The 22,921-nt window shown below is 38.0% G+C and overlaps 1 protein-coding gene across 2 annotated transcripts in view; it reads right to left on the bottom strand.

Moving 5' to 3' along the window:
• The window catches only part of SECISBP2L (SECIS binding protein 2 like), a 77,484-nt gene that overhangs the window by 38,640 nt on the left and 15,923 nt on the right, over window positions 1-22,921 (bottom strand). Inside the window, exons 5-13 of one of the 2 annotated variants that reach the window (XM_036734454.1) lie at window positions 18,356-18,585; window positions 18,053-18,077; window positions 17,506-17,621; window positions 12,618-12,749; window positions 5,682-5,762; window positions 4,957-5,124; window positions 4,665-4,806; window positions 2,282-2,451; window positions 131-263 (exon numbers count right to left, since the gene is read on the bottom strand). In XM_036734454.1, coding sequence (XP_036590349.1) covers window positions 131-263; window positions 2,282-2,451; window positions 4,665-4,806; window positions 4,957-5,124; window positions 5,682-5,762; window positions 12,618-12,749; window positions 17,506-17,621; window positions 18,053-18,077; window positions 18,356-18,585 — 1,197 coding nt within the window. The remainder of the gene's footprint in view (window positions 1-130; window positions 264-2,281; window positions 2,452-4,664; window positions 4,807-4,956; window positions 5,125-5,681; window positions 5,763-12,617; window positions 12,750-17,505; window positions 17,622-18,052; window positions 18,078-18,355; window positions 18,586-22,921) is intronic. The other variant, XM_036734455.1, reaches the window with a different exon arrangement.

Raw genomic sequence — 22,921 nt, 5'->3', positions numbered from 1 at the left:
CAATATGGTACATGCTCTAATTAGCCTCCACCATGCACCTATCCACGGTCTCTTTCTCTATAAATTACTAATGTACTATGAACAATTCCATTCAAAAAAAAAAAAAAAAGGAAAAAGTCAAACTCTTTACCTTCCTGGGAGGCAATCTCCTGTGGCAAATCATCAATAAAATCTAAGGGCATCTCTATTGGTTCCTCAGATCCCAGAAGACTATGGTCTACAGTGAAACGCCCTTTCTTTTCCTCTCTCTCTTTCAGAATAACCTAAAAGCAAATACCAGTCTTCAGTTACTAATCAAACAAATATGTATCTAGTGCCTAATATGTACACTATTTTAAAAGTACAGAATGGAAAAGACTCAGCTTGACAATACAACGGTTCATATAAAACAGACCTGGGTGCTTTAGTTGACCATAAGCTCATTAAGAAACAGAAACACAATACGGCTGATGGAAAAGCAAATATAATCCTTAGTTAAATTAGAAGAAGTAGAACTCTATTGGTTAAATCATATTTTGAAGTCCAGTGATCAGTTCTGGGAATCATATTTTAAGAAAGACACTGACATACTGGAACATGCCCACAGGAAAATGACCATGACAATAAGTGGTAAGAAAACCATTTCATGTGAGGCAGACTGAATAGTAACGTTTTACACATGTAAGGCCATTTGGTTTTTTTGGATTATAAAGTATTTTTATTCAAATAACCACACTTTAAAGTACACTGGGCAGCCACTATTAGTTTCATTCTGTAGATGAGTGACATTTTCAGGAAGGTGATATGACTTGGCCATAATTACATAACTACTAAATTGTATAAATGAGACTAGAATCCAATCTAAGAGCAATCTGTTAGGATCAACGTTTGTCAAACATTGTTTAGCTTGAGGAACAAAAATCTTGAGACTATGACCGGATAGGGACTAGAATTCTGAGTTCATTGGTTGGGGAACTCGGGTTTGCACCTTCTCTGCAATTTACAGCCTCGAGAGATACTTAGAACACTGAGAGGTAAAGCATCTTGCCTAGGGTTACACAGCCAACATGGATGTAAGAGGTGGTCTTGAAGCCAGGGTCTTCCTAATTTCAAGGCCAGCTTTCAATCTACAATTCCTCATTGCTTCTCAGAACTGATAACTGCCTTCAAACACTTGAGAGGAGATCATCTGGAAGAGGGCTTCGACTTGGTTATATAAGCATCAGAGGGCCGAATCTGAACCATTGGGAAGAATTTAGGAGGAGGCAAATTTCAGGTACTTTCTAACAATTAGATCTGGCCAACAATAGAAAAAGCTACCGTGAACAGTCTACCACAAAAAGGATTCATGCAGAAGTTAGATAAGCACCTAAGAGAGATGTTTTAAGTGATTCCTTCACTGGTTGAGGAGCTAAGCTAAATGATGACCTCTTAGGTCCCCTCTAACATCAAACATCTATGAATATATGATATAGCATTGCATTGGAGATTTAGACTTACACGTTACATATACTTCAAAGAAAGGATGAAGTTAAAAGACTAATTGAAACAAAAAAAATACTGCACTTTCAAATTATTTTGATATAAAAATCTAAAAAAGGGACTTGGAACTAGAGTTTAAAATGCATTTGACAATCAAATTGATATTGGTCAGAAAAGGTTGCATATTACATGGCATTCTTAAAATATTAAAGGCCTCAAGAATCACACATATGAAATTTCCATAACTAAATGTATATCCCAGCAGTGGAAGATTATTTCTAACTAGTTCGCATTTGGATATGAAATTCTAGCATAAATATTCCACAAGTAGGATTAATTTCATACCAGCATTCTACCATTTATTTAATCTTTAAGAAAGTAGCACCAACTTTCCAGTCTTTTACTCCCAAAGGATTAAAGTTAGCTATCACAATTTTCTCCAATCCCAAATCAGATGGCCAACATATGGAAGCAAATATCTAAGGAAAATCCAAATATCAGTTGAAAATACTACTACTGCTTGGTAATTTAGCCCAAATGTGTATATATACTATCAATATTCTTGAGGATTAGTATGACAGGCAATATGGTCTGATAGAGGGCTGGCCTTGGAGTTAGAAATCCCAGGGTTCAAGTTTGGCTTCTGCCCCATATTAGCAAGTAACCAAAGGCTGAAATCACTTAACTGCTCAAAACCCTGGGCAACTCTCTAAGGGAAAGGTAAGCTGCTAACTTCTGGGGAAGAGTTTCCATACTAGGAGCTCTCTACACTGATGAAACCACAGGTCTAGACTGAAAAAAAAAAAAAGTTTTGGTTTACCTTTTTAAGTGCTGTGGGTCGTTTAAGTTTTGCAATTTCTTTCTCTTTTCCTCTTTTTATTTTGGGGGAAGTAGTGTCCAAAGGGTTAAGAGGTGCCAAACAGGGTTGACTTTTGGTTAAAGACTTTCTGTTGGCAGAATCTTTAGACTGTAAAGGAACAGCACTGACCACTGAAAACAAACAAGGACATTAGTTTCACTACAGAACATTCCTGGAGCCAGTTTCACACGCTTTCAAAATTCTCAGTGACAAAACTACAAAAACAAGAACATCCTCTTCCTGTGGGGGAAAAAAGGCAGATAATGACAGTAGGAAGTAGCCTGACCCAATGGTGCTTTTATCCACATTTCTCATCCTTGTAAAGGATAAAACAAGACAAATGTTATGGGCCCAACATTGCTACCCAGAAAAGTGTTCCTAAGTGGGTATGAAAGTGTAAAACCCAATGGAAACATGGAGGTCAGAGGTGAAAAGTACAAAAAAACCTGTCCTGTGGCTTCAAAAACCTGCTTCATCATTGTGCTTCTTTCAGCCCTAAATCCTGCAATCCTGAGCCTGACCAGCCATTCAGCGGCAAGTTAACCCATTTAACACTTTCTTTGTTTTTAATCACAAAAACTATGACATTTCATAAAATTTTCCATTAAGCTAAATCTGTTTCCTTCGCAAAATGTTGTCCATATTCTAGACAGCATGGAAAGTTCTATATCTGATCTTTTGCTGACACCAAGATGACACCCGACAGGGAAAGGAGCCTACCTTTAAGCCTCGCTGTATACCACTCCCTTTGACTCAATCCAGCAGAATGGATTACCCACCTACTCTGTGCCAAGTATTATGCTAGGCATTGAGGATGAAAAAGACCAAAGAGGCAACTCCTGCCCTCATGGAGCTTACATTTTATTAAAGGGAAGTGGCATTATATAGAAAATTAAGTACAGAATAGATACAAAGTCAACGGAGAGGGAAGAGAACTGGCACCTCAGGCAAAGGTGGGGGAAGATCAAGGAGGACAGGCTTCTTAGTAGATGGTGCTTCTTGAACTCTGGGTTCCAGTTCAACTGGATGACAAGCTGTTCACTGTACTCTATATCTGGTTTCCCACCTCCATGCCTTTGCACAAACTACTTTCCATATCCAGAATGCACTCCCTACTCCTCTCTACCTCACAGATTCCTTCCTCACCCTCTTCTTAAGGCTCAACTTGGATGCCACTTTGTGATCTATGATCCATCCCAGTTGTTGGTTTGCACACTCCTAAATTCTCTTTGCACTATTCTTATTTGTAATATTCTGCATCTCTCCCAACACCACACCTGGCACTCCCCAACAGAATGTGAGCTCCATGAGGGCATAGATTGTTTTGTTGTTTTGTTTTTGTCTTTGCATCTCTAGTGCAGTGTATATATTGGGCACTTAATAAATGTTGAGATGAACCGTGTCTTCTTGGTGCTGCCTGGGATAAAAAAATGTTCAAGACCTAGAATAAAGTCTAACATGCGACATTTCTAATCATTAATCTTTCTAGTCCTCTAGAAATAAAGCTCTACATCATAATAAGGTATGTTATTATATATGCTATTATATGCATATTATAATATGCATGCTGTTGTATATATATTGTGTATGTAATGCTATCTTAAGCATCAAATATTGAAAGCAAAGGCTCATATCCAAAGAACCCACAGAATAAAAAGCCAGGTACTAAACTATATGTTCAAACGTTTTGCCCCAGTTCAACTCCACTGCTTATGACTTCATTTGCTAGTAAGTAAAGGTCCCTATACAAAGAACAGAGGGATAAAAAAAAGAAATTTCAATGCTATTTCACATCAATAGTATGTTAATGGCAAAAAAAAAAAAAGAGAGAGAATGGAGAAAAAAATCAAAGAACACCACAATAATGCTGAGGTTAAGTTCTAAACCAATGACCAAATCTAACCGTGCCCTTTTCAGGTTCTCTCAACGACATCTCATTTAAGACATGGGCATACAAAATTTAGAAGGCACATTTTACAACAGAAGTTGTTTCAGCAGAAGACAAGTCAATTTCTACACAAATATTTGATGAATGCATTTAAAATCACCAGTTAGCTTGCACTTAATTGAATAATTAAGCCTGGCCAAATCAATGTGATTTAAAAATTTATGAGATTTCGATCTATTAGAATTACTTTTGAAGAAAATATACAGCATCCCAAAAGTCTTACTGCAGTTTTAAGCTTTAATAGGTTTCTGGGACACTCTGCTAATACATACTTGAGAAACAAATACATCAGTATAAACACACATCAATTTAAATGCTTCTAAATATCGGTACCATGTGAGCCTATGTATCATTAAGGCAAAATCCTTCTTTCCTCCACACAAATAATGCAATCACCTGTGTGTGACAACGGTCTGGTGTTTGTGATCTGCCGAGCTTTCATGGCTTGCTGTTGCTTTTCCAGAGCTGCTAACATATCCCCCAAATCAAGCTGTACAGGAGTCTTACTCTTTTTGCCAGCTGCCTTTGATAAAGCTTCCTGAAACATGAACAAAAAATATTTATTTACCTATATACACTGGCAAATTTAAGACTGTTAGATCAATTATACCCCTCCCAACCTTTTTTCCCTTAGCATTTGGCAAATTAAGTATTAAAAACCCATGAACAAAAATTATTTTTAACAAACCTGTATTTTTTTTTGCTCCATGCTAATTTCTGAATATTCCTGAGCTGTGGCAAGTGCTGCTGCTAAAGCCTTCTTCTTTTGACTTTTTGCACGTTTAGGTACAGAGGTTGTAATAGGAATTGGAGTCTGAACTATGTTGATTGGTGAATTTTCAGGTAAGTCATCCAACTAAGATTTCCAAAACAAAAGTAAAAAAAAAAAAAGAATAGGGCATTCGAGTTAAGGATTACTTAAGGATTCTTGGTACCTGTTAGAAGGGTTACTTCCTATAAATTAAACTAAAATAATATAGCTACAATAAATCAGAGTCAATATGGATACAATTAAGATAATTTATCAAGATGTTTTCTGAGACATGAGTTAATTTAATGACACTTTAGAACACTGCCATCCTCCATCTCTAATTTCAAACATATCTAAACAAGAACAAATTCTATCTATTTTGTTGAACAATGCTGCCTATAAAAATCTACTTTAAACTTAGTGTCAAGAAACTAGCATATGACATATGTTGTAGGCTTTGCCAATCATAAGGAAATAAATTACATATTAATATGTAAAATATATATTTGATATATTTTACTAATAAAACACTGGTTCAAAAAATGTGCTTGATAAGAGGATTTAATACTTGCATTAATGGCTATACATAAAATCAAAATGAGTCAGCAATTCTGCAAGTCTGTCAATGTTTAAGAACAAAGTATTACAAGAGTCAGTCTTACTACTTTTGCAGAAATTTTTTGTTGAATGTTCTCATCCTTAGCACTTCCAGTCTCATTCAGTTCCGTAAATTCATCGTCATCCTAAAACCAAGTAACAAGTTGTAAAGTAAAAACCTAAACAGCACAAAGCAACAACAAACTAACTTGGGTGATTTTTAAAATTCTTTAAGAGTGTTTAAAAAAGTCTAAGTTTCTTTTCCATTCACTTTGCTATACTATTCAGGCCCTCATTACCTATACCTAAGTATATTTTAACAGCCTCTGAACTGGGGCCTTCACGTTCTTCCTCTATGTGAGCCCTCCCTCCTAGATACTCTAACTATAATAACCTTCCTAAAACAAAGCTCCTATTCCCCTGATCAAAGACATTCAATGGCTCCCCATAGCCAAAATGAAATATATCTCACTATAGCCTAGAATTTAAGGTCCTACATAATGTGGGCCTAACTTTATCTCCCATAACTCCCCCAATCCTACAATTTAACCAAAGTAAAACTCATTTTTCTGTGAACCCACTCTGAGCTTTCCCACCTAACAATTTTGCTGCCACTGTTCTTTTTACTCCAACTGCTTCCCTTTCCTCACCCCTACACCTTTCCTGCTCACATTCACGCCCCAATAACTGCCAAAGTCCTACCCATCCTCCTCTCCTCCTCCTCATCTCACATCACTCAGATGCCTTCTGCCACTCTCTCCTTCACCCCTATCTCACGTGAAGAGGTGGTGATCCCATTCCATCCTTCATCATTCTACCAAAAGTGCTTTCTCCAAAATTACCAATGATTTCTTAGCGCCAAATCCAATAGCCTCTTCTCAATCCTCACTCCTCTTTGACCTCTCTGTAGCCTTTGACACTTAATCACCCTCTTATCCTTGATATTCTTCTCTAGGTTTCTAGGACACCACCATATATCAGACTACTACTTCTCAAGTTTCCTCTGCTGGATTCTCATCCAGATCACATCCTCTAATCATAGGTGTTCCACACGGTTCTGTCCTGTAACCTCTACTTCTTTTCTCCCTTTAAACTACTTTATTAGCTCCCGTGGATTTAACCACATCTATGCTGACGATTCTTTTTTAAATTCAATTTTATTTTACTGAGAGTTCCAAATTTTCTCCCTTCCTCCTCCTCAACCCATTGAAAAGGCAAGAAAAATAGAACCCATCAAAAATACGTATAGTCATGCCAAACAAATTTCCTTTTTGGAATCTTTTTCAAGAGGCGAATGGTGGATTCTTTCAATTTCTATTTTACCCTCTGGTTCTAGAATATCAAAGCAGTTTTCCTTGATAATTTCTTGAAAGATGATGTCTAGGCTCTTTTTTTGATCATGGCTTTCAGGTAGTCTAATAATTTTTAAATTGTCTCTCCTGGATCTGTTCTCAAAGTCAGTGTTTTTTCCAATGAGATATTTCATTCACACTGGCTTCCATTTTTTCATTCTTTTGGTTGTCTCATAACTTCTTGATTTCCCATAAAGTCACTAGCTTCCACTTGCTCCATTCTAATTTTTAAGGTAGTATTTTCTTCAGTGGTCTTTGGGACCTCCCTTTCCATTTGGCTAATTCTGCCTTTCAAGGCATTCTTCTCCTCATTGGCTTTTTGGAGCTCTTCTGACATTTGGGTTGCTCTATTTTTTAAGGTGTTATTTTCTTTAGTATTTTTTGGAGGTCTCCTTTAGCAAGTCATTGACTTGTTTTTCATGATTTTCTTGCCTCACTCTCATTTCTCTTACCAATTTTTCCTCTACTTCTCTTACTTGCTTTTCCAAATTCTTTCTGAGCTCTTTGATGGCCTGAGACCAATTCATATTTTTCTTGGAGGCTTTTAATGTAGGATCTTTGACTTTGTTGACTTCTGGATGTATGTTTTGATCTTGTCACCAAAGAGAGTCTATAGTCTGAGTCTTTTTACACTGCCTGCTCATTTTCCCAGCCAATTAGTTGACTTTTGAGCTCTTTGTCAGGGTGTGACTGCTTCCAGAGTGGAGAGTGCTCTGTCCCAATCTTCAGGGGTTTTGTGCAGCTGTTTTCAGAGCTACTTCTACTCTGAGGTGGTATGATACTCCTCTCTTGGCCTCTGCTCTGGTCTATGAGTGCAAGCACTTCTTTTGCTGTGTTAACTACCAGGAGGACTCCTTCTCCACAGTTACTGCAAGCTCTGCCACACCAACGCTCCTCCTCCCCCAAGGACCGCCAACCAGGACTGAAACCCAGATCCAAGCAGAGCAAAGCGAGACACCGCTGCCTTAGCACCAGCAAAGAGAACCCTGCACTCCCACTCTGATCAGCCACCTGATTCCACACCGCCCCCCTCCACTGTCTGTGGGCCTTGAGCTCAGGAAACAGCCATTGCAGCCACAGCTGCAGCCACCTCTGCCACCCCACGCCTGGGGCCAGACTACATACTTCTCACCCAGGTCCAACAGTTTTCCCACTGATCCCCTAAATTATCTTTGTTGTGTGTGGGTTGAGAAGTCTGCAAACTGCCACAGCTCAGTGATTCAGGGCCCTGAGGCCTGTTCTGCCCAGTCTATTGTGGCCTGGTCTCTTCAGGCGCGGCCCACGGTGGGCTGCGCCCCATTCCCAGCATAGCGCAACACAGCCTTCCCAGGGACCATCCAGGTCATCTTGGGCTGGAACCTTATTTCACTCTGTCATTTGGTGGGTTCTGTAGCTCTAATTTGTTTAGAGTCATTTTTTACAGGTGTTTGGAGGGATTTGAGGGAGAGCTCAAGTCAGTCCCTGTTTTCAAGCTGCCATCTTGGCTCCACCCCCAAACACATTTCCATATTGGCCATGATGATGATTCTCAAAGCTACCTATTTTGCCCTCACCTCTCTGCTGTTATCCAATCTCCTATCTTCAACTGCCTTCAGACATTTCAAACTGGATGTCCAGAAGACATCTTAAACTAAACATGTCAAAAATAGAACTCATTTTCCCCTCTACACCCATCCCCAACTTCCCTGTTACTTTAGAGGGCTATACCATCCTCCCCGTTCCTTACACTTAACCGAGGTATCATCCTCAATTTCTTACTATCTCCCACCCGCCCATATCCAATCTGTAGCCAAGGTCTGTCAATTTCACCTTTGCAACATCTCAAGAACATGTCCCTTTCCTCTGACACAGCCACCGCTGATGAAGGTCCTTACCGATTCACACCTAGACTATTGCAATCGTCTATTGGTGGGTCTGCCTGTCTCAAATTTCTCCTCTAATCCATACTCCATTCAGCCACTAAGGTGATTTTCCTAAAGGGCAGGTCCAACCATGTCATCCCTATACTCAATAAATTCTAATAGCTACCTATAGCTTTCCAGATCAAAAAGAAAATCCTGTTTGGCATTCAAAGCCCTTCATGAACCAGTCCCTTGCTACCTTTCCAGTCTTTTTACACCTTGCTCCCCACCACCTATTCTTCAATCCAACAACAACAGTTGCCTGGCTGTTCCACAAGACACTCCACACCTCTGGGTTCTAGGAATTTTGGGGGGTTGTACTCCAGGCCTAGAATATTCTCCCCTCATCTCTGCCTCCTGGCTTTTTTTAAGTCCCAACTAAAATCCTATCTTGTATAGGAAGCTTTTCCCAGTGCCCCTTAATTCTAGCACCTTCTCTCTATTAATTACTACTTACTTATCCTGTACATAATTTGTTTGTGTACTTATCTGTTTGTTTTCTTTCCCAACAGATTGAGAGATCCCTAGAGGACAGAGATTGAATTTTGCCTCCTTTTGTATCCCTAGCACTTAGTACAATGTCTGGCACAAAGGAGGCAATTAATAAATGTTTATTGACTGACTGACCTTCAAAGTCATCTCAAATGCCTCCTCTTATTTCCCTTCTCTGAACCCCCGCAGCACTTTCATCTTGTCTTCTATCAATTAATTACTGTGCTTGTCTTATCCTCCTACCAAACCATAACTTCTTCAAATACAATTTTTTTACCTTTAATTTACAGCAGTGCCCTGCAAATGATGCTTATAAGTACTGGATGATTTAAAACAAAAAGTATTTGGAAAAGAAAACATTCAATTCTACTCATAAGTGTTCTAAACAAATATTTATTGAAATAAATAGGCAAGACACAGTGTTTAAAAAATTCTAGCAATTTTCTCTCTCTTCATAAACTCCTAATATTCTACTTCTCCTCTACCCATCTCCTAAATCCTTGTCCTCATTGTGATGTTCAAACCTCTCTTACCCTCAGTACTTACTGGGATTTCGTGCTTCAGCTTTCCTCTTTCTCAATCCTGATCCTATAGTTAACCAGTCCAACTCCACACTGTCTTCTACTCTCACATTCCTTGCCCTCCCCGAGCTCCCCGCCTCCAATGTTATCACCACGCCCTACCAATCCTTAACCCTAGACTACTGACTTCATTCACCTGCTCTTCATACTCTACTAAAGGGAGCTGGAAGAAGCCCTACAAGGATGATATCAAGGGGTACCCCTTGACATCATCTTTCACTATCTCCTCATTTATTCCACTATGATGAAGAGGAGGTCCTTCTCCCTGCCAAAGCCAACCTCAACCCCAACCTTTAAACTCCAAGCCCTCCCATTTCCTCCAGCAAATTGCCCTATCTCGATCACCTCCAATCTCTCTTTTTCTCTCTTCCCTCCCCCCTCCTCCTCCTTCATCTTTCTTACCCCCTCTCTCCTTTTCTCTTCCCTTTCCCCTATTCTCTTCTTGCTTTCTTCAATATCTCCCAATCTATTGGTTTTTTCTCCCCTCTCTCCCATACTGCCCAAATCTCCCCAATCCTCAAAAAAGAAAATCCTTAGGAGTCCCTGCCATCTCCTACTAGTTAACTATCTCTACTAGCTAGCATTCTATCTCTCTTCCTCTATCATAGCCAAACTCCTTGAAAAAGCCTTCTTTCTGTTCTCTCAACTCTCTTGTAAAGAGAGATGCAACTTTGATTCTGATTTCACTCAAAAGAACATGTTTTCTCCCAAGTTTCCACTAGCATATTCACTGCCAAATCTGACAGCCTTTCCTTCAATCTAAGCCTTCTTGATACTGTTGACCACCCTCTCCTCTCCTGGAAGCTCTTTTCTCTGGTTTTTTTCTGGCACTATTCTTATATGGTTTTCTTGTTATCTAACTTCCCTTTCTTAGTCTCTTGTGCTGAATCATCATCCATATCATACGAACTATGGGTGTACCCCATACCTCTGTCTTGGACCCACTTCAATTCTTTTCACCCTACACTATTTCACTTTGTGATTTCTCAAGGATTTATCTATCCATATCTATATATTTTGTCACAGACTCTCTCCTAAGCTCCAGTTCCACATCAGTCTAATTTCAAACTGACCACACCACTGGCACCTCAAATCTAACATATACTAAACAGAGCTTGTTCTCTTACCCTCCCAGTTAACCCTGCCCTCTTCCAAACTTTCCTAATTCTATTGAGGGCATCACCATCCTTCTAGCCTCCCAGGTAACTTTAACTCCTTGTTTCCTCTTACCATGCATAACCAACTAGTTGCCAAATCCTTCTACTTCTATCTCTACAACATCTTTTGTACTGGACCCATTCTCACAACTCACACAACCAAGCACCTCAGTTCCTGCTCTAATCACCTCTTATATGGACTATTTGAATAACCTTCTAACTGGTATCCCTGCCTCAAGTCTCTTCATTCTCTCACATGTGCTCCATGCAGCTGCCAAATTGTTTATCCTTAAATGGAGGTCTGACTTTGTTACTCCCCTAATCAATAAACTCCTCTGGCTCCCAATTGCTTTTAGAGTCAAATACAAATTTTTGTTTGGCTTTTAAAATCTTTTATCATTTGAACTCAACCAACTTTTTCAGTCTTAATACACATAATTTCTCTTTCCATGCTCTAGATTCCAATCAAAGGCTTTCCTGCAGTTCCTAACATGTGGGACTCCTTATCTATTCTCCATGACTTTGTACTGTCCTCCATGCCTAAAATGTGCTATCTCCTTCCACTCTCCAAAATCTCTTGGCATACCTTACTCCTCCAAGACTCAGCTCAAGTACTACCACATACCCAAAGATTTACCTAATCCCCATAACTACTAGTTCCATCCCTCCCTAAACTAACTTGTATTTATTTTGTATTGACTTATATGTGTGCATGTTACCTCCTTCTGCTAGAGTATAGGCTAAGCTCCTTGAAACACTGTCACTAATATAAGCTAAGACTAGAGCTAACATGAAATCATTGTAGTCCTTGTACATACCAAAAATGTCATCTAGAAAACAAAAATAAGTAGTGTAGCCAATTGAAAAAAATGGATTGTAAATAGCATTAACCTTCACATCTCAAATGATGATATCTGTAACCTCTTTATCTCCCACTGTTCTTTGGTTTTCATAAAAAGAAAAGACTAAAAGTTGGCTCCAATTTGCCATTTTCAAGGTGGGATTTTTTGGTTTTGCTTTTTAATGGCTTGATAATGCAGTGGTTGCTACATTAAAATTGGCCTATTAAGCATAACTGGTATTTCAATTTTGAATCAACCCATAAAAAAGAGACAAAATAATGGACATAATACAGAATTTGGAATCCAAGAACCATGTGGCTTATGCAATCAGTTATCCTTTATGAGTTTCAGTCCCTTCATCTGTAAGATGAGGTAACTGGCTCTCGTATCTAAGGTTCCTTCCACCACTAACATTATGACCCTAAAAAGGTACTTCTCTTATCCTCAAGAAACTTAACATCTAATAGGGATATATGTTAAAAAATATTATATGATGAGTGTACTTATACAACAACAACAAGCACTTATTAATTACCTCTGTATCAGATGTCATATTAAGTGCTGGGGATATAAATACTAAGAATTAAACAACCCTTGAGAGATTACTAAAAATAAAATCCAAAATAAATGTCCCATGGTAGAAATCACTAACATCATACAGAAGAAAAGAGAATACCTCAAAATATAATGGGTCGGGACTTGGTTCTACTCTGTGAGATTGGCTGCTTAACGGTTTATTGTCTTGTCTCTTCTGCAAACTTTGTCTTCTTTCTGAGGATGTGCTATGTCCACGGCATCTGAACCCAACCTAAATAAACCCCAAGAAAAAAAAAAAACTATCATTTCATACTACTAACCTTTAAAAATTACTTAATAGTCACAAGTGAAAATGTTAATATACAAAAATACATTTTTTCAACATTCACTATGACTAGCATTTTTAAATTGTACTTTAAATCTAGAATTTCCAAGAAAGTTGATATATCAAAATAGCTTTTTCACTAAACACACTCAAAGTAAAATGCTGTTACTCTGTTTACAATATAGCAAAATGCTCAGCTTTAAAAAGGGCCAAAATAAACAGCATATTAAACAGTAATTCTATAATTAATGCCTATTTTCATATCACTTCTTTTGAAGTACTCAATTTATTACAGTGTTAGATATTTTGGCATAGAAAAAATTTAAAGGATTAAAAACTATAGTCTCTAGGTTATCTCAGTTTTTAACCAAAACTTTTAACTATACTCAAACAGTGCAATTACAAGATCTAGAAAGACCTTGAGAGGAAATGCTTTTACACATGCCTTGAATTCTTTAATCTGAAGCAAGCACACGAGGGTTCTGAGGTTTTTACATTCTTAGGAACTGGTTTTTATTTCTAAGAGACAAGCTGATAAGGTACTGACTCTGTGTTGTAAGCTCGTGTCATATTAAAGGGGAGGATACGCTACCAGAACCACAGCCTGAGAAATTCTGTTATAGTAGATGTGTCTGTCATTGGGCTACTGGACACCTGAAAATATCAGACTCCAGAAAGTAGATTAGAGAGATTGCAAATAATGGGATCTAATCCTAGCTCTGAGACCTTGGGGAAGGTATTTAATTTTTCTGGGACTCAGCCGCCTCATCATGTAAAATATAAGAGTTGGACTCTTTTGCTTCTAAAATTATGAGCCTATGAATTTTAAAATGGTAGATTTGTATCAATTTGTGTTTCTCTCTACAAAGTCTTGATCTAGTATTTCATCATGTGGAGGTGACTATGGGTCCTAAAAGTAAAAACTAAATTTATTCATTTTATAGGTTTGAGAACCTCTAATAAAGATGGAAGATATCATTTACAAAAATCATTAAACTGAAAATATAAGTATCAATGAAGGTAAACATCTATAATTTCCATATTGTTATTTGTAACATTGATGCTTATGTTAAAACTATGTTTTAAAACTATGTTATGTTGTATGTTAAAGTAGCTTGAGTCCTTTTTAAAATTTTTTTTTCAGTTTTGCAAAATAAATTTTTACTGGTTGAAACAAAACATATATAATATATATAAAATCAATAGCAAAAAGGTGTTTGAGAACTTTATTATTAAATTCTAAAGCCTAAACTAGGGTAGATCAGAATAAAGGATTGCAACAGAGCTTTTCCAGAAAAACAATTAAAGACATATGCTGTGACTACTATGATAAATAATGAAATAGACAAAAAAAAATAACCAGACACTAATCTTTAGGTATCAGTATTAGAAATAAATATTCTGGGGCAGCTAGGTGGCACAGTGAGTAGAACACCAGTCCTGGAGTCAGGAGGACCTGAGTTCAAATCCAGCCTCAGACACCTGACACACTTAACTAGCTGTGTGACCTTGGGCAAGTCATTTAACCCCAATTGCCCTGACAAAAATCAAAACAAAACAAGAAATAAATATTCTGTTCAACATGATATTCACTTACACACTATACTTCTCCCAACCCTGCCCGTTTTATATTTCTTATCCTTTCCCATTGAGAAAAATATACAAGATTTCTTTTCTCCCCTCCATATATTTTCTCCTCTAGCAGTCTGCCAAATCAAAATTGAAGTCTTAAATTTCTGAAAAGTTGGTAAAATCAGAATTTACAACCTGAAGGTAGGACTTTTGACACTATATATTTTTTAAATATGGCAACAAAACTTAATAGAGTTAATAAAGTCTTTCATTTGGGTTTAAAAAAGTAATTTTATAAGCACTTGGGCTTGCTAGACAGCAGTTTATCTGAGAAAGATGTACAAGTTTCAGTGGCCTTTAAGCTCAATGAATGAACAGAATGATCTGGCAACAACTTTAGGCTGCATTAACCCATGAGGTAACTGCTTCATTGTACTTAGCCATGGTTAGAACACACTTGAAATATTCTGTTCGGTTGTGGGTGGCACATTTTAAGAATGACATTGATAAGCTAGAGACTATTCAGAGAAGTACCCAGGATTGTAAAGGGCCTTGAGTCCATGCCATCTGAGAATCAGTCCAAGGAACCAGAGATATTTATCATGGAGAAGAACAGGACAGTTATCTTTAAGTATTTAAAAGGCTGCTACATGGAAAAAGAATTGGACTTTTTGTTTGGCCCCAGAAGGCAGACCTAGAGCAACTGGTGAAACTGCAAAGAGGTAAATTTAAGCTTGATTAAGAAAGAAATTCTTAACAATCAGAGCTATTCACAAAAGCGGACAAGACTCTCTTGGGAGGTAGTAGGTTCTCCCTCATTTAAGGTCATCAAGGAAAGACTGAATGACCTTTTGCTGGACTGTAGGAGGAGTTTTTTTTTCAGCTACCAGCATTGGAAAAGATCACAGACTATGAGGATTCTCCCAAGTCTGATATTCTACTAATACATATCTGTTAAAAGAAACTAGAGAGTTGCTGACAATTCCTGCTTTTAAAAAAAAGTAGATCTTTGCCTAATTAGTTTTCTATAAACAACAATTTGTTCTTACAGAAGTAACTGCTGGTCAGTTTTCCAATTTGAATTCACTGCAATGGTACCTAAGTATCAGCCTACCTAAGTTTCACCAAGACCAGATGAAAGCAAAGATTCAGGTAAGTCAGTCATTTAGGCAGCCTAATTGACATCAAAGAATGTGATTTTTTTCTTTAGAAATGAAAATGAAACTTAAAAATTCTAGGTAAGTTCATTACAAGTTAGGGCTAATTACTAGTTTAGCAATTCAATAATAAGCATTTGTTGCCAGGGGGTTTAAAAGCCTAAACCCCTAAGACAAAGGAGTTCCAGGTGGCATTAATTCTGCTTCTTGGGGGGGGGGGGGGAGGAGTTGATTCTTACTAATAAGGACAAACTGGCTGCTAAAGCAGAAATGATGGGAAACATTAATAAGAGATAAGAAATAATAATAAGAGATAATAAGAGAAGTCTTCTCCTTTCCCAAGTAAACCCAAGGCATTTAAAAGAACCACCCAAAACTTGTCAAATAAAATTACTACTACCCACTTCTCGCCATTCACATAGGCACTGTCAAAAACAGCAGCCTAAAAACAATTATCAAATATTGCAGCCTTGGGTAAAAAAAACTGAAGGCCTTAGGGGTACAAGTGATGTTTCTATCACTTCTGCTCATCAAAGGCAAGGGATTAAAATAGAAAAAAGCAGATTTAGGAAGTGAAAAGGTGGTTAAGATGATTACCTCTGAGAATGGGTTTCAGAAATGGATCTGCACTATGGCTAAAAGTATAGGAATGACAAGTTCCTAAACGAAGATGGCACCTAATAAGATCTGATGAAGATATTCTTGCTTAAAGTCTTACAAATCTAATCAAAAGAACAATAAACTGAAAAGAAAGAGGGAAGGAGAAAGTTTCTTAAACCTATCTACCAAGCTAGATATCATAGAAAGTTGCTAGAAATACAGGAAAAATAGTTGAAGGTGAAATGCTCAGAAATTCAGAGGATAGGGGCAGCTAGGTGGCGCAATGAGTAGAGCGTCAGTCCTGGAGTCAGGAGGACCTGTGTTCAAATCTAGTCTCAGACACTTGACACACTTACTAGGTGTGTGACCTTGGGCAAGTCACTTAACCCCAATTGTTGTCTTCCCCCACCCCAAACAACAAGAAATTTAGAAGATAAATACAAAAAAGAAGCCAGTAATAAAACCCTAGGCTTCAGATATCAAAACATAAATGCATAAAGTATAGGTATTGGCAAGATTTACTAGAGGGCCTAATATACGGAGGCAAATTTGATCTCATAAGTATCGTATAAAACCTATGACTGGAATATGGCTTTAGAAAAATCCTGGCCAAAAGAAAGATGATAGATTAAGGGGCAGAAGGCAAGGAAATAGGGCCTATATATTTAAAAGATCTAATAAGAGGAGGAAATCCAAGAATCAGAGAAGGGAAACACAGTTAAGAACATCTGAATGAAAATCAAGGGAGGTAGAAATGGAGGCAAGATTTTAAAATAATAAATGAGGAGTTGGGGAAATCTCTTATGGAAAAGAACCAATATGGGAATAATATCTAAAAGATGCAGCAGAAATAGGGAATGAATAAAGAATCACAGTCCTATAAGAAGAAGTAATAAGATCAGGTAGAGGGCATTAGCTTTAGTGAGGAGTAAGAACACTTTGTTCTTTGACTCAGAAAAATAAATGAAGATGTTGAGATGGTACTCCCCACTTGATGGCCCTAATCCAATCTTTTAGTGAAGTAGAAGGCTAGATCACTTATAAATTTGAGGGGTTAGGGTACAGTTGGGTTTGGAAGAGTCTCTATGAGGAGTAAGATAGAAAGCTGATAAGGGTAGAATAGGATTTTTGAATAGCACTGACTCTTCTTTCTTTCTTTCTTTTTTTTTTTTTTTGGAAAGGTGAAGCAGGGCAATTGGGGTTAAGTGACTTGCCCAAGGTCACAGAGCTAGTTAAGCGTGTCAAGTGTCTGAGGCTGGATTTGAACTCAGGTCCTCCTGACTCCAGGGCCGGTACTCTACTCACTGTGCCACCTAGTGGCCCCAGCACTAATTTTTCACTCAGATTCTATGAATCTATGAAACAAAAGTTACCTGTGAATTATTTCTTTGCTCAGTTTGCCTTCCACCTCTAGAAAATGGCTGATTTTTTTCCATCCAAGGCTTTTTCTGAGTTGCCTGAGAAGTTACACTGGACCAACCTGTCCCACCTACAAGTGATGATAAAGATTTGGAAAAGGAAACAAGAAAGTCAAGGGGATGGGAGCAGAGGAAAGAAAAGAGAAAAATTATATCCTGTATTTCGTAATTGAATTGAATTCCATGTCAAAGTCAGATAGACTTTATTCTCATATCTAAACATATAAAGTTGGGAAAATTCTCAAAAAATTTTTATAACATTCTTATGTTGAACACGTGTGTGTCTTGCCATATACTTTCAAGTTTTTTCAGTTAATTTTAACTTTTTTGGAAGACTTCCAGTTTTTTACTTTGTTTTTTTTTTCATTTTCAAGTCTCATCTATAGAAGTTAAAACCCTTGAAAGACCTAGGAAGGAACATGAGGAAGGAAGAGCAAGAAGGATGAAAAAATATAGAGATTAGTAGCAGAGATGATAGTAAAAGAATACTTAAGATAAATACCTGAACATATTGATGGTTCCACAAGCTAAAAATAAGGAAAAATAGTGTTAGAGGTTGCCACTTTAAAATAAGCACTTTTAACTCTGCAAAAAGCTTCACATCATAAATACAGCATGCTCACTACAATTTTGAGAAAAACAAATTTCCCTCTATTCCTTACTTTAACAATAAATCTAAATAAATTCAACACAAAATAAATTTTCAACTAACATCCTCTCATTTCCTTAACAACTATTAGAGAAAGTAACTACTTAAGCACAGTTACATGCAGTAAGTGTATAAACCTAGACAATGGTTACATACATTTATTGCACCAGAATCAGTGTTTCTGGAAGTCATCCCTGGAGCCTGATTGCTGCTGTGTTTGGGACTGCAGTAACCACTATCACTATCAATGTCAGCTTCACTAGCTCCTTGCTCACTAGAAGATTCTGCTGCAGGGTGGGACGATCTTCTCCTTCTACCTTTGGATTTCCAAAGCATTGTAGAAGTGCTCTCTGAAAGAGACTTGTTAGCGATATCTGATGGAAAATCTGAAAGGTAAAAAAGGCATAAAATTCTTTGTGACAAAATGCCATTTTTATGAATATCAAAGTTTATAAATCATCACAAAATAAAACATCTGACTATAAAAGAAAAATGAAGATATATATCAATCCTTTAAAATGGAGGCCAAAAGGTTCACTGTACCTTCCGAAGTCATGCATCGATGCCTCATTACAATAAGTTTTTGAAGGCTATTTTAGCAGAGCACAGCTCTGAAAGGTCTTGACTAAACTGGAAAAACTTTTGGTTTTTGGATGTGACTATGATACTCTGAAACTCTCCTAACCAAATACAGAGAGACTCAACATCAAGATAAACACTCAAAAGGTCACTCAGCCCTGGACAACCCATGATATAGTGGATAGAACACTGTGGAGCCTTGGGTTTGAATCCTGCCACAGGTACTTACTACTTGTAAGACCCTAGGCTAGTCATTTGACATCTCTGAACCTTAGTTCCCCATTGGTAAGATAAAGGGGCTAGGCTTATCAATAACCTTTAAGGTCCCTTCCAGCTATAAATCTATGATCTCCATTCTATAGTGATGATGGTGAACCATCCAAAAAAAAAGCATAAAATGCTAAGAATTGTAGTTTTAGACAATCTACAAAACATTAATTTAATTGCTGGTACTTAAAATGTTATCTTTGTCCAGAACAAATAATTTTAGAAACAACTAATTTCATGAATGACATAATTCCAGATTCAGTTACCTGTAAGACTCTTAATTGGTAAGCACCAATTTCACTACATGCAATTATGGAAGCTCCAATCAGAGCTATTTAAACAAACTGTTGACGTTTTAAAAATGGGAAATGGACAAGAGTAAAGGTACTGACTCTTAACTGATGCAAAACAGTTAAAACGAGGCAGTCAAAAAGACCAAGAAAGACTCTCAGCAAACATGTGATCTCCCTGCTAAGCAGAGAGAAGTGGTAGCCAAGGGTAACACTGGTTTAGAATACAAGCTTATTGGCAAAACACTAGCATGGACAATGAGCAAAAGTTTTTCAAGACAGCAAAAAGTAGTTGAGAAAGTGACTTGATAGACAGTTTAGTGTTACATCCAGATCATTCCAAGAATATTTGTTGATGAAATTGGAAATCGGACAAAAAAGATATTAAATGGAATAGATTATCCAGAATTTTTATAGTCATCTATTCTCATTAATAAATGTCAAATGTCACACTATTCTCATCAGAAATGGAACCTCAATACCCAATGTACAACATAAGTAAGTGACAACAGTAAAGAAAAAAAATGAAGCTGAGAAGAATGGATGGACCTGATCAAATATATATGGAAGAAATCAGTAACAGAGGCAGTCCAATTTTAAAGGAACTCAGGGATTGATTTAAAGATACTTAATATTGATGGGGGGGGGGGGGGGGCGCAGCCAAGATGGCAGCTGAAAAGCAGGGACTAGCGTGAGCTCCCTGCCGAGTCCCTCCAAAAACCTATAAAAAATGGCTCTGAACCAATTCTAGAAATGCAGAACCCACAAAACAGCAGAGGGAAGCAGGGCTCCAGCCCAGGACAGCCTGGATGGTCTCTGGGTGAGGTCTATCCCACATGGAGCTGGGAGCAGAGCGGAGCAGAGCCCAGCGTGAGCAGCGCAGACCAACCAGACCAGGAGCTGGGCGGAGCGTGCCCTAGCGCCCTGAATCAGTGAGCTGCAGCAGTTACCAGACTTCTCAACCCACAAACACCAAAGACAACAGAGAAGGTTAGTGGGAAAAGCTGCGGGGCTGGAAGGAGTTGAGTTCGCAGTTCGGCTACCGCCCCGGGGGCAGCAGAGGTGGGGCAGCTATAGAAGTACAGCTGCAGTTGCTTCTGGCCCCAGGCCCACCTGATAGGAGGAATTAAGTGGTGGATCACAGCAGGAGTGCACAGCCTGCTGAAGATCTAAGCCCAGTCCAGGTTGGGGGTTCTTGGGAAAGGAGAAGTGCTGGTGTGGCAGAGCTGGTGCATCCCCCCCCAAGTGTGGAACATAGAACTCTTTAGTCTACAAGCAGTCACACCCTGCTGAAAAACTCAAGGGTCAAGTTAGTTGGTTGGGAATATGGTCAGGCAGCGAAAACACACCCAGATTCAGTCTCAGACTCTGGAATCCTTCTTTGGTAACAAAGAGGACCAAAACATACAGCCAGAAGAAGTCAACAAAGTCATAGAGCCTACAACAAAAGCCTCCAAGAAAAATATGAACTGGTCCCAGGCCATGGAAGAGCTCAAAAGGATTTGGAAAAGCAAGTTAGGGAAGTAGAGGAAAAATTGGGAAGAGAAATGAGAAGGATGTGAGAAAACCATGAAAAACAAATCAATGACTTGCTAAAGGAGACCCAAAAAAAATGCTGAAAAATACACTGAAGAAAACAACACCTTAAAAAATAGACTAACTCAAACGGCAAAAGAGCTCCAAAAAGCCAAGGAGGAGAAGAAAGCCTTGAAAGGCAGAATTAGCCAAATGGAAAAGGAAGTCCAAAAGACCACTGGAGAAAATACCACCTTAAAAATTAGATTGGAGCAAGTGGAAGCTAGTGACTTTATGAGAAATCAAGATATTATAAAACAGAATCAGAGGAATGAAAAAAATGGAAGACAATGTGAAATATCTCATTGGAAAAACCACTGACCTGGAAAATAGATCCAGGAGAGATAATTTAAAAATTAATGGACTACCTGAAAGCCATGATCAAAAAAAGAGCCGAGATATCATCTTTCAAGAAATTATCAAGAAGAACTGCCCTGATATTCTAGAGCCACAGGGCAAAATAGAAATTGAAAGAATCCACCAATCATCTCAAATAGATCCCAAAAAGAAATCTCCTAGGAATATTGTTGCCAAATTCCAGAGCTCCCAGATCAAGGAGAAAATAATGCAAGCAGCCAGAAAGAAACAATTTGAGTATTGTCGAAACACAATCAGAATAACCTAAGATCTAGCAGCTTCTACATTAAGAGATCGAAGGGCTTGGAATACGATATTCCGGAGGTCAATGGAGCTAGGATTAAAACCAAGAATCACCTACCCAGCAAAAATGAGTATCAGGCTCCAAGGCAAAATATGGACTTTCAAGCTTTCTCAGTAAAAAGACCAGAGCTGAATAGAAAATTTGACCTTCAAACACAAGAACCAAGAGACGCATGAAAAGGTAATCAAGAAAAAGAAATTGCAAGGGACTTACTAAAGTTGAACTGTTTTGTTTACATTCCTACATGGAAAGACGATGTGTATGATTCATGAGACCTCAGTATTAGGGTAGCTGAAGGGAATATTCATATATATATATATATATATATATAATGTGTGTGTTTTTATATATATGTATATATATGTTTATGTATATGTGAGTGTGTATGTATGTATATATGTGTACACATATATATAGAGAGAGAGCGAGCAGACACAGGGTGAGTTGAAGATGAAGGGAAGATTTCTAAAAGAAATAAAATTAAGGGATGAGAGAGGAATATGTTGAGAGAGGGAGATAGGGAGAGATAGAATGGGGTAAATTATCTCGCATAAAAGTGGCAAAAAAAAAAAAAAGCAGTTCTGTAGGAATGGAAGAGAAGTCAGGTGAGGGGGAATGAGTGAATCTTGCTCTCATCAGATGCGACCTGAGGAGGGAATACCATACATACTCAGTTGCATATCTTACCCCACAGGAAAAAAGGAGGAAGAAGAAGATAAAAAAAGAGGGGGGATGATAGAAGGGAGGGAAGATGGGGGTGGAGCTAATCAAAAACAAACACTTTCAAAAGGGGACAGGGTCAAGGGAGAAAATTCAATAAAGGCGGATAGGTTAGGAAGGAGCAAAATATAGTGAGTCTTTCACAACATGAGTATTGCGGAAGGGTTATACATAATGATACGCATGTGGCCTATGTTGAATTGCTTGCCTTCTTAGGGAGGGTGGGTGGGAAGGGAAGAGGGGAGAGAATTTGGAACTCCAAGTTTTATAAACAGATGTTCAAAAACAAAAAAAACAAGTCTTTGGCATGCAACTAGAAAATAAGATACACAGGCAACGGGGTGTAGAAATTTATCTTGCCATACAAGAAAGAAAGGGAAAAGGGGATGGGAGGGGAGTGGGGTGACAGAAGGGAGGGCTGACTAGGTAACAGGGCAACCAGAATATACGCCATCTTGGAGTGGGGGGGAGGATAGAAATGGGGAGAAAATTTGTAATTCAAACTCTTGTGAAAATCAATGCTGAAAACTAAATATATTAAATTAAAAAATAATAATATAGAAAAAAAATAAAGATACTTAATATTATTTCAAAAAATGGCATACTCCAGGGCCACCAAGTGTTTGCCAA

This window comes from Trichosurus vulpecula, chromosome 8 (genome assembly GCF_011100635.1).
Source record: "Trichosurus vulpecula isolate mTriVul1 chromosome 8, mTriVul1.pri, whole genome shotgun sequence".
Lineage (NCBI taxonomy): Eukaryota > Metazoa > Chordata > Mammalia > Diprotodontia > Phalangeridae > Trichosurus > Trichosurus vulpecula.
This window is presented reverse-complemented; position numbering and strand designations above follow the sequence as displayed.